We start from the raw sequence: 13018 nt of genomic DNA on the forward strand, positions 1-13018 counted from the left end.
ACCCCCCACCCACACAGTAAGACCCCCTCCTCTGCCCCTCTTTTCCGGATGTGCTTTGTGTAGGACCCTTTATTCTTATGCTTGCCATCTGAAACTGTTCCCAGAGGGTTCAACTGTGCCAGAGGGTTCAACTGTGCCCTTTTGCTATGATTTAAAGGATGGCATTTATATATGTGTGTGTGTATATATATATATACTATATATATCATATATATATATATATATATATATATATATATATATATATATATCTACACACATACAAAGAGACCTTGACTATGTCATGTATAACCTCATGCACTGCAACTAGTTCCATTATAGCTCACAGGTTTCAAGGGAGAAGAATTCTTGTGTCCCTAAAACTACCTGCGTAGAAACAATTCAAATTCAAATATCACAAAACTGTAGAAGTATGAAGCAGACACTAAAAGACTGTTTGAGAAAAAGGGTCCCTTATTTATATCTGGACAGTTTTGTCTCTCAGGAGTGCCTCCCTTCTGAAGTGCCCTGCTTTGTCTCCAGGTCATCTGAGAAGAGGTTTTAAAACATCCTCAGTCAGAGCCCTTTAATCCAGTCCCCTGTGTTCCTCAGACAGGTTAATGCGTGTCAACAGCCTGAAATTTCTTCAGAGCCTCTCCCTGCCCCCAGCTGTCACATCCCTGGCCTTCCCCAGGCTCCACTTTGCCACCCAGAAGGGGAGGTCATTCATTTACCAGGGCTGTTTATAACAGTGAACTGGCTCATTGTCAGCCCCCTTGGTCTCCTGACAAAACACTGCTGGGATTCTACAGGTGTCTTTGCGAAGTTGGGATATGCAGGCCTTGACGACTCCCCCCTTTCTGTAGTGAGCAGTGTAGAGCTCTCTTAGTTTTTTAATCCTGTAAAGCACTCTGGGGTGCACAGGGACACTACACACATGAAAACTGGTATGGTGTGGCTTTGTAATTTATTTCACATATGTCAATAGCTAGTAAAGAGAAATTATTTCCTACTGCTACTGAAATGGAATCGGATTGAACCGGCGACCTGAGGTTAAAAGGGTTCATTTCTAACTTAAAATCTACTGAACAACTCATTTCTCTTATCTGACGGGACGGCTTGAATAAAGGTTGAAATTCATAAGCTGCGGTGGACTGTTGTTGGCACCCTAAACAAAAAGTTAGGTAAATATCAAACCGTCATTTCTTCATTCTTTAGATGACTCGTGTTAAAGTTTTGTGAATCTGAAATAAAGCTATTAAATATTGTTTGTTCACAAAAAATTATTTCAGACATATCTACCATTTTGCAGGGACCCAAAAATATAGATCTGAAGTATGATGTTTTTGATTATTCCCAAACACTTAACTCATGTGTGATACATTTATCTGTCTTATGGGAAAATGAAACCAGTTTTGATGTTACACACACAGTGATTCTAAGAGTGTGTGTATGTGGGGTGTGGGTTTACTAATCTCAGGGATAAATCACTTCAAGCAAATAACAACCTGGCAAATGCAACCATTAAATAAATAACAACATTAATTTCAACTCCGCAAATAACCTCAGACTCCACCGTTTGAAGGTTAACGGATGCCTGACTTGACTTGCATGATCCACTTACAAAAATCTCAGACACTTTAACACTTATCTCTATTGCATAAAATAAGTCATGTCTCCATTAGTACCTCCATTAGCAACAGCGCCACTTATAAATCTCTTAAGAGTGCTGTCTCATGAACAAAGAAATACTTACAATTCTCAATATACTATAATTATAGGCAGCTGTAACAAAAATCCCAACAAGGAAATAAAAATAGAGGCAGGCACAAGTAGAAATAATTAAAAAAAAAAAAAAAAATGCGTTAAATTAATCATAAGTATGAATATTTGATATACCTAATAAAGTTAAATACAGTGTACACATACCTTTCCTCATTTTGGATGTGACTCAAACTGTGGACCTTATCTAGCAGCATAAACAGTGCATTTTGTTGCAATGTAACGTATGTTTTTACAAATCGTGAAGCCTGGTTACATATATCAAGATATAGAACTAATTCTCTTAACCTGCATTCATAAGCAGGGCTGACAGAGCCTCAAATCAAACTGGTCTGCTACTGAAACAAACAGGACTAATTTCACAAGAGTGGCATGTGGCAATATTCAGAAGAAGCTACTGGAGTGCTGGAACTCCCTGCAATATACATAAACATGATGAAAAGATGGAAAATTACACTAAATGTAATCACTTCAGAAAATATGCAACCCTTAAGGAGTAATAACAAGGCTTTATGTATAAATGGTACCCCCAAAATATCTGTCTGTTCTTTGCTTTTTATATATATATATATATATATATATATATATATATATATATATATATATATATAGTTTTTTTAATTGTTTATCAATTTGTATCCCCTGTTTTTAACCCAATTTGAAGTGCTAATTTGAATGTCGCCTCACAGTTGCAGCCCACTTACCGTTACTGTGTCAAGTCATTCGCTTGTTTTCACCTGCCGAACCTGAGCATAGGGTGTTACCAAGCTACTGAACTGTGGAGGCAGGGGAATTCTCTGGCTGTGCTTGTGGGATGCCTGACCAGGAGGAGCCAATGCAGTACTCTCTGTGTCTTTATTGCATGAGCCACTGCTGCTGTTCAGCTGGTTACTACCCAGCTGGTATATACAATCTCAGACTTTGGTTACAGCAAACAGGTTCATTTAGCAGTGTTGACTTTACAGTACAGGGATTTTTAATGGATGTATTTTTACTTGGACCAGCTTAACCAGCTATTCAACCAGCACAGCTCCTGCACCAGTGCTGGTGATTAGCTCTGGAATTTCCCCTAGGGTGGGGACTCCTGATATGACGATTTGTTAACAGCATTTCCACTCTGTAATCTCGAGATCACAAAATCATTTTATTTTTTCAGGTAACAGTTTGGTTCAGTTGTTTTTTTCCCAATGCTGACCCAACATTGCATACTCTCTCGTATGCTATGATTGTATTGCCAAAAATTCACCATACCATTAATGTGATATTCAGGGCTGTATTTGTATGTACAGCATGCCTGCAGTAATGCAGCAGTACAAGTCTTAAAGGCCACCAATCAGTACAGTGAAGTCTGGAAAGTATAAAATACACCTACACGATGACCAGCAATTCACTTAAACCCATGTGATTGAAGGACCCTGGTGGAAGGTGGCCGGAATGGTGCCGCAACGTCTCTGCCGGCACTGAACTAGTTAATTGTTTACCTCTAACCCTGGTCATTTGTGTATTCCTTTCAATAAAAACTGGCTGTTACCCACCCTTTCATGTCCTTGCTGGTTACTCTTGAACCAGAATCAAAGAATTACAGAGGCTTAGTTAGCTATCCACTGTTAAGAACATAAGAACATAAGAACATAAGAACGTTTACAAACGAGAGGAGGCCATTCGGCCCATCTTGCTCGTTTGGTCGTTAGTAGCTTATTAGAATGTCATCAAGCAGCTTTTTGAAGGATCCCAGAGTGTCAGCTTTCAATTGTACAACGACTTTAAACACTGCAGTTTATACAACAATTAGGCCCCCAAAATTACTGGATTTGTTTTTTAATCAAAGACCCTTTTTGAAATAAAAAAAAAAAAATAGCTATGCCGTATAATATAGAACGATATAATGAATAAGCAGTTGGGAATTAGAACACACATTCACAGTCTGTTTCTTTATTCCTGCGCTCTTTCAAATTGCATCATTTACATCAACCTGTGTCTTCATTGGAGTCCCTGTATTGCCAGGCTTGCACCGCCACCTGCTGGAGAAATAGAATATGACTATATTATCCAAACAACTTTTTTTTGTTTCTCTTGTGAGATAGAGATATATCTATCTATCTCCCTCTCTCTATATATTCGTATGAGCTCAACATGCAGCCTACAGCACTCAGTATTCCCAGGTGGTCTCCCATCCAAGTACTAACCAAACCCAACATTGCTTTGCTACAGTATTGCACGGTCAGTTCGATTTGAAGAGCTTTTTGCCGTCAGAGACGGTGCTCAGGGGTCACTACAAGGAAGTAGCTCTTCTTGACCCCCTCTCGTGATATTTGGGACAAAATACTGGAGGCACCATTATTTACTGGGCATCAGTTAACATGCACATACTATTTATATTCAATATTTTAAAATGTGTACAGGTCGTTTTCTAATTGTATATTGTCTTCATGGAAAATAAATATTCTCGCAGCTGCTGAAAATATCAATATATAATTTTATCTATTACAAACAGTTTCTTGTGTAAAAAAAAAAGAAAGAAAAAGAAAAAGAAAATGTATGCGTGGCTTTTCTTTATACAAGTTATCCATGAGTTTAAAATGTTTAATTGGAATTCTAAGGCAAAGCTTAGGTCATGTCATATCAGCAGTGTCTTCTCATTCAAAGCATGGGGGTTGAAAGCATGTCACTAAAGGAAGCAGCTGGTTCGTTATTGATGTGAAAGAAGGCTCTGGGTGGAATCGTGCAAGGCTATCTGAATCAGCCTGTAATCAGGTGAATTTCCTGAAATCATGTTTAAAAATATACGACTGCTCTGCTAAAACATACCAATCGTAATGCAACAAAGAAATGATAGTATGGTACCGACTATACTACCGTTATCTGGTCAGCAGGGTAAACTCAAATAAACCAAATGCCGTTGTAGATTTTAGTATTCGAGGTGAATAAAGCATGTATTTTACAGGACTTGGCTCCCAGGATCAAACGCTCGAAATCATGCCTGGTGTGAAAGACTTCAACTCCCATGTAATTTTCTTCAAATGACTCCATTTCCCACAGTGCCGCTATTGTCCATGCGCAGTAAGTATTTGGGGCAGCTCCCCGGATGCGACTCAAGTCTGACTGAGAAGGAAAGCGCGAGTTAAAAGCGAGGTGGTGAGAAGGTTAGTATTTGTTTATTATTTAATTTACTGAAGTATCTTTTTTCAAGTAGTAATGTGGGGAGCTGTAAATGAAGTTTCGCCTGCTGTGGACAGAGTGGAGTGTAAACGGGAAAGGGTCTGATTCTAACTAAGAGATTGAAAAAAAACAGAAGGATTAAGTAATAATTACTATCTGGCAGTAGGTGTTAACACCAGTTCCATATACAGTAGAGCTGAAGAATATTAACAATGCATTATTATTTTTTGTAATCCCCAAAAGCCTGTGGAAATTGCGCAGTAGGGAATGAGGATAACACGATGTCGTAGAGATGACAGTCTGTGCTGTAAAGTGATCAAAAGGATTCAATCCTCAGTTCATTATATAAATGCAATATATGTTGTATAATGATTATGTACTGCCAGTATTGAGTTATATTAAAAACAATTAAAAAACAAAAACAAATGGTGCTTAATAATTGTGGGAATCAGCTGTCAGGGCAGCGAAGCTGACGGAGGCCGACCACAGACGAGAGAAACAAAACAAGTTCAGAAAGAAGTATGCTGGTGACTAATAGAAGTTGGCTAATAATATATCTTGTGCAAAACGAGAAATGAATATGACTTAATAATAATAATCAAAAGTAACGATGGGTTACGTGCATAGCCACAAACAGTTTATATGCTAATACACCCCCCCCAGAGGCGTGGAGAATGCAGTAGAATCATCCTCGGCTGGAGACTGAAACTGCGATTGTATTTGGTGCTGTTAATATTACTGGCAAATTCGAAGAAGCGTCTGCTCTCTGTCTTAGCAAAAGTAGACACATTAAGCAGTTTTCAAGGTCGTTAAGGAGGTGTACATTGTCAGTCTGGCCTGTTCTCTCTGACTTGTGAAGTGTCTAAGGTGGGATGTCCAGCCAATGCGCTCGGCGGCTCTTGTTTAAAGAAAAAAACGAGGAGAAATAAATTATAAACAGTGTCGGACTATTACATCTGCCGTGCAGTGATTACTAACTTCATAAAGCTGTGCTGTAGATATTGTATTACTGGAAAAGGTCGCATGTGGTTATTGTTTTTTTTCTTTTTCTTTTTTTTCTTCTTTTTTTTTAGCATGAACAAGATTTAATATTCGTAGATGGATACAAATATCAGCTATGTGGTTGTTGGGAGGCACATGGGTTGTTTGTTGAAATTCCTCAGTACAGTAGTAGTTTTAATTTTCATGGAACACACGTTGGGAAATGGAATCCTCTATATAGTCATTATAGAACTCAGTTGCTTCTTTGGTAAATTTGACAATCAAAAAAAACTGTACACCAGGCCAAACCTTAATGCATTAAAGTTTGGCCTGGTATTAGCACTGAATAACAAACAGGCAAAACAAAATACAATTTTGTAGGTATTTTAAGCCAGTAGTAAATATATGATTGTACGTTTTTGTAGGATTTCAGGTGTCTGATGGGAACTGCTGGACATCTTGTCTTTAACTTGTAAAGCCTAGATTAACAGTAGGAATTGCATGCATTTGTTCAGTGTATTTGTTTATGCTACAGTGCATAAGTGCCCTATATGATTTATTTATGAGGAATGAATAAGACACAAAGAGGAAATGGCCCAGCAACAATCTTAAACTTTGATGGGTTTAAACTGAAGAGACTAACAGTTTGAAAGAAAGTCAATGTTGGATATATGACCATCATAACCTTAGGGCCTTTATCATTTGAATAAATAACACTGTGTAACAATTTTTTTTTTTTTTTTTTTTGGTTCCTGGGTAGTAAGTGTTATTTCCTAATTGCTTATGCCTCAAAAGTATAGAAAATGGCTATTATTCCCCATAAACTTTGCTTTTGTGACCAGGACAGTGATATTTTGAAATGTACATATTTTCCAGAACATTCCAGATAGATTCAGTGCCGAGTAAACTTGGAGTAACTTCTAGAACTTTCCAGTAATATAAATAGTAGTATAAATACAGGGGCCTTAAGCCCACCAGTTCAGTTTAGTTCCAGCTGCCTAAGTGGATACATATCTGCATTTTTCTGAGATGGCATCAAGAGGCTGCAATGGTGGTATTCCTGATGGGTCTCCAAGGCGGTTTTACCAAGTTTCCCTGCTATCTTTGCCTTTGGGACAGCAGGGACACCAAGGCACACTACCACAGGCGGGACTGGCCACAGCGGACCGAGTTCTCTGTGGGGAGGAACAACGTCAAGTGGGAGCCACTGGTGGACCCCCGGAAGGTGCTGATGCCACCACTGCACATCAAATTGGAACAATTTGTCAGAGCTCTAGATAAGGAGTCGGCAGCCTTCAAGTACCTTCAAGACTTCTTCCCTAAGCTGTCTGAGGCAAAGGTCAAAGCCGGTGTCTTCGTCGGACCACAGATAAAGAAGATTCTGGAGTGTAATGAATTCCCCAAGAAGCTCACTAGTAAGGAGAAAGGGGCTTGGAACAGCTTTGTCGCAGTGGTTCGGGGCTTCCTGGGCAATCACAAGGCTGAAAACTATGTGGAGCTGGTTGAGACTCTGAAGAACTACAGCACAGTGAGCTGTAGGATGTCCCTCAAAGTCCATATCCTTGATGCTCATCTTGATAAATTCAAGGAGAACATGGGAGCGTACTAAGAGGAGCAAGGCAAGCGCTTCCACCAGGATATACTGGACTTTGAACGCCGCTACCAAGGACAGTATAATGAGAACATGATGGGAGACTACATTTGGGGGCTGATTCATGAAAGTGATTTACAGTATAATCGTAAATCTCGAAAAACTACTCACTTCTAAATCTTCGTCATTTTTGTATTACTTTAGTATAAATACCTGTTAATTTGGATTCATATGTTGTTTTTTTCTGACTTTATGTGAACGAAAAGACACATTTGCCCGTTTTCTCATTGGAAATAGGTAAATTTCAAAATATCACTGTCCTGGTCACAAAAGCAAAGTTTGTGGGGAATAACAGCCATTTTCTATACTTTTGAGGCATAAGCAATTAGGAAATAACACTTACTACCCAGGAACAAAAATTGTGTTACATAGTGTAATATTTAGATCTGCTGCCATTTAGATGACTAGAATAGATGTCACTTTAATTATGACCATTATTGCAAACATATATTTATTTGCCTCTTTTCAGGACAGTCAGTCTGCTGCATACCAGCTTTCTGTTTTTAATCTAAAGGATTCACTGTTTTTTTTTTTTATTTGAGCCTAAATACTTAATGTGGTTAAAATGGCTTGCACACAAGGAGGGAATGAAAGGGAAGCGTTTTTTTCATGTACAGTTTTTGCTAAGAAAGTGGAAGTGTTAAATCTTGGACTGTAAACATAGCCTCGCCTTACTGTGAACTGTCCTGGTTGTTTGTGGTAACATTGCTTTCAAACCTTGAAGAGCTTGGGAGATACACGTGTCCAGTACAAATAATTCATGTGCTTGGATTGAATATTGATAATTAACTGCAAATAAAAAATATAGTACAGAAATACCTTAGGAATACTGTTAAACCTGGGTTCTCTACCACATGATGTAAATATGTCTTTTTATTTTTCTTTCTTTCTTTTCAGGTAAAGTTAGTTGCAAATTCAAAATTTCTACCATTATGCAGGCAGAACTGCTGAAAAGCAATGCAGTGACCCCTGCCTGGCTTGAAGTTGAACTTGATGCCGGAAGCAAAAGTCAAGTGCTATTTTCAAGGATAAAACAACTGTAATATTACCTCATTAGGGCTGCATGAATTCATAAGCTAGACAAATATATAGAGCTTAAAACATGAGTTGCACAATTCAATGTTGACTTTTTCATAAGAGGTGCACACAACGCGCAGTAACGTATTTTGTGTTACAGGTGAAAAAGCAAACAAGTCAATAGTTTAAAAGCATCTGAATACTGCAAGTTTACAAAAGCAGGATAAAATAATTGTGTGAGTTTTAAGTGGTGCACTAGATTAGATTTAAACGAGAATTATAATTTTTCACAGACAAAGTCATCATACCACTTGCAGACAAACCATTTGCTTTTTTTTTTTTTTATTTAGAAGTGAGTAGTGTTTCGAGATTTACGATTATACAGTATTTACAGTATAATTGTAAATCTCGAAAAACTACTCACTTCTAAATCTTTTGTAGTCATTTTTGTATTACTTTAGTATAAATACATGTTAATTTGGATTCATATGTTGTTTTTTTCTGACTTTATGTGAACGAAAAGACACACATTTGCCCGTTTTCCTATTGGAAGTAGTGATATTTTGAAATATCACTGTCCTGGTCACAAAAGCAAAGTTTGTGGGGAATAATAGCCATTTTCTATACTTTTGAGGCATAAGCAATTAGGAAATAACACTTACTACCCAGGAACAAAAAAAAAAATTGTTACACGGTGTAATCTGTGTTAGTCTGGTAAAAACAGAAACAAATCATCACTAATGTCTTTGTCATTGTCATAAGTATTTTGGTTATAGTCAAATATTATGATTGAATGTTTATGTAATTAGCTGAAAAGTGTGTCTAATTGATTATTTCACTATATATAAAAAAAAAAAAAAAAAAAGTAAAGTGGACAAACAAGTCTGTGCTGTTTCCCCTAACACTGCCTGTGTCTCTTGGCAGGCGGCTGTGCCAGTGTGGATGAAGAATGCAGACGATCAAGTGTGTGGTGGTGGGGGATGGCGCTGTTGGGAAGACCTGTCTTCTGATCTCCTACACGACTAATGCCTTCCCAGAGGAGTACATCCCCACTGTCTTTGATAACTACAGTGCGCAAAATGCAGTGGATGGGCGCACGGTCAGTTTAAACCTGTGGGACACAGCAGGCCAGGAGGAATACGACCGGTTGCGTACGCTCTCGTATCCGCAAACCAATGTCTTCATCATCTGTTTCTCCATCGGGAGTCCCTCCTCACACGCGAATGTGCGACACAAGTGGCACCCCGAAGTCTCGCACCACTGCCCCAATGTGCCCATCCTGCTAGTAGGGACCAAGAAGGATCTGAGGAATGATGGTGAGACCATCAAGAAGCTGAAGGAACAGGGCCTGGGGCCGACGACACCACAGCAGGGGAACTCGCTGGCCAAGCAGATTGGGGCAGTGAAGTACATGGAGTGCTCAGCCCTGCTGCAGGAAGGGGTGCGCGAGGTGTTTGCGGAAGCTGTGCGTGCAGTGCTGTATCCCGTTATTAAGAAGAACACCAAGAAGTGTGTGGTGTTATAGTGCGCAGGGCTGAAAGAGCTGGGGGACTGCATTGCGAACTATGTCCCAGTGTGTGCCCACAATCCAGTTTATATAGTTCCAGGTTCAGTAGCTATTTTCCATCTTCTCCTATTTCCCATCTTTCTTTCTCTCTCGAAAAAGGATGTAGCTGCACTGAGCTTGCTACCCAGCTGGAGAACGCTTCCAATTGCAATTTTTTTTTAAATGTTTATTTTTCTTTTATAAATTGTCAGTCCAAGGAGTGTCCACCTTATTGAGGTGGATTAGTTTTGCCAAAAACCTGCACCTTCCCCTGCGAGGCTTCTGACTTTGCAACATTCTTTCATTATGTTGCTGCCTACCAAGCAGCTGGCTTATCAGAGGGTTAAAAGGATGGGGTAATTGGGTTCATGTGGAACTGACCAGGAAGGGTGATGCTTGGGTGGGGGTAAGGATTGTATTTGTGGGTTCTAATTGACAACAACGGTAAAATGTGTACAATGTGATCAGTGCCTTAAGTTGGGATTTTAAAGCCCAATTATAACCATGAAACAAAAACATACTTAATTTACACACTTGTTTTCAAATAGCCAAGTTTTGTTTTATGCAACTGACCCTTTTTTGTCACACTAAAATAGCATGGCTAGTTTAAACTGAGCCTGTTAGGAAAAATTAAGATGCAAGTGTCCTCCCCACAACCCAGTCCAACACAGCCCTTCCCCTCCCTCTTCATAGCAACAATGTTCCTGCTTCCATCGTTATTGCACCAACATACATTTTCTTCTTGATTTAAAGCCCTGTTGTCCACATGGAAAATAACCTAATACATGTGTTGCATATCTCTTGCAATTGTATCTAATTGTTTAAACCATAATGCTTTTGGACAGATGCACTGTCTTGGTCTGGGTTGTACACAACTAAATTACATTTTGTTTTAAAAAAAACACATCTGGATTCATTTAATCTTGAATGAAACAAAAATCATTTTACCTTTTCTAAATTCTAATGATGCTTTATAATGAAGAATTTCAATGTTTCTTGAACCTCAGGGCGAGACTGATTAGGTGTAACATATTCATTATTATGGTGACTGACAGCATTGCTTACAAGAGGGCTGATAGCTGCCCAGTGCTGTTGAGACTAGTAGTGTTTCCCTTCATTGAATGAACGAGTGTGTGCGTGTAATTAACATTAAGGTAGCCATCTCTTTCATGGTATTATCTAAAACATATTCTGATCCAATTAGAATCTACAAAGGTCACAACTCCAGGTACAATGGATCAATTTCCTAAACAAACTTGACAACCACTGCTGCACGCTTTCCTGTTTACTGAACAGTCTTTATCTTATTTGTCACTGTGGCACAGACCCAGGGTCCTATGCTAGCAGTTTGTTCTTGCACCATAAAAACAGCTTTACATATTGTACATTGTATGCTGCTGTAAAGGGAAAACATATGTCAGTGCCTAGTTACTGTGTTGTCTTATTTACAGTAGAGAATGTTGGCGTGTTTGGTCTGTGTGTGTGCAAGGTAGTTCATTAGAAGGGTGAGAACTCTGCTTTAAATAATTGCCACAGTGTAATTGTGGCAGGTGAGGGCTTGATGTATATTGCAGTGGTTTCCATCTGTTGCTTTAAAAAAAACAGTGCAGTTCAGCTGTCCCAGTTGTGGCTTTGTCAAACATTTTAAATGAGTCCTAGTTTAACCCTTAAAGGTGTAACAACAAAGACTTAAATAACATCTTTCGATTGCCATACTTCTGTGCAGACTCGACTGAAAGGTGATACTTTATTGGAAACGCTTCCTTTGCAGGAGGTATAAGGGCCTGACCTGTACCTCACATTTTATGCAGGACGTGGGACTAGTCAATAGGGGACCCTTGTATCTACTGGAAAGTGTGTGTGCTTTTATTAAATGTATCATGTTTTATCAGAATAATCTGCTGCCTCCAATGTACAAGGCATGGAATAAAAAGCACTTCAAAGATCTAATCCAAAATATAGGTGGGGCATCGTTTGCTTAATTGTTGTTTAAAACTGAAAAAAAAAAAAGAAAACCTTTTGAGGTACCCTAGACATTTGACCAGTGTTCAGTAACAAAATCCTATATGCAGAGAATGTTCTGCTCTTGCGCTCCATCCCATCCAACCTTTGTATAGGGGTGAGTGATGGGTCTGACTGGTTACCTGACTGTCCAGGTGCCTGATGAGTCATGATGCCCTGTGGGAAAACCGTTTCAGGTATCGCGTCACAAACATCTGTTATTTCCCATAATGGCTAAGCAGTAATCATTTATGGGTGCTAAGCTATTCAACTATGTAAGACAATACACAGTGGTGTCTGCATAACACAACCATGTGATTTTTTTTGAAAACGTAAGTGTATTATTTTAAATTCCTTTGTAGGGTTCTCCAACTGACATCGCATGGTACAACACTACATTTACTGCTAATGTCAGGGATTCTGTTTACTATACGGAGCATCAAAATAAATTTATCACTATTATAACACATTTATTTTCGAAAAAAAATAAGGTATATAAATGATGGACATTGACTAAATGTTTTAGGTTTCTTTGTAATCACTCGATCATTCATACTTGACCGTGACACGCTTGAGTGACTATGACTGAAGCATATGCATTTAATCACCTAAATAATGAGAAAGCTGATTGGACGCTGGATATGGAGTGATTTCAGCTGTTGAATGGCAAGCTTGAATAAAAGCAATAAAGAAAATTACAGAAAAAAAACAATATGCCATGTCTGTCAAGAGAGCAGTGCCTTCGTGCAATCGGCATGTTGGAGGCTGGACTAGGGCAGCGTACTGTGGCTCACCGTCTTGGGTGCTCACAGCCAGCAATTTCAAACCTGGCAAGATGGTATAGCCAGACACACTCTGTTAATGACAGGCCACGAACAGGAAACCAAGAGTCACAACACCTG

The 13018-nt window shown here is 38.9% G+C and overlaps 1 protein-coding gene across 2 annotated transcripts; it reads left to right on the forward strand.

Moving 5' to 3' along the window:
- Positions 1-4829: 4829 nt before the first annotated feature.
- Positions 4830-12641, forward strand: LOC121318727 (rho-related GTP-binding protein RhoG-like). Of its 2 annotated transcripts, none has more exons than XM_041255726.1 (2): positions 4830-4904; positions 9494-12641. In XM_041255726.1, the coding sequence occupies exon 2, from the start codon at positions 9519-9521 to the stop codon at positions 10092-10094; it is 576 nt and encodes a 191-aa protein (XP_041111660.1). In that variant the 5' UTR covers positions 4830-4904; positions 9494-9518; the 3' UTR covers positions 10095-12641. The 2 variants fall into 2 exon arrangements, with proteins under 2 accessions (XP_041111660.1, XP_041111662.1); XM_041255728.1 differs by lacking the exon at positions 4830-4904 and adding an exon at positions 8424-8591.
- Positions 12642-13018: the final 377 nt, after the last annotated feature.

Source organism: Polyodon spathula, chromosome 7 (assembly GCF_017654505.1).
Source record: "Polyodon spathula isolate WHYD16114869_AA chromosome 7, ASM1765450v1, whole genome shotgun sequence".
NCBI lineage: Eukaryota > Metazoa > Chordata > Actinopteri > Acipenseriformes > Polyodontidae > Polyodon > Polyodon spathula.

What these genes read in the sequence shown, in the direction of transcription:
- LOC121318727 (XM_041255726.1), top strand. Translation starts at nt 9,519, where the DNA reads ATGCAGACGATCAAGTGTGTGGTGGTGGGGGATGGCGCTGTTGGGAAG.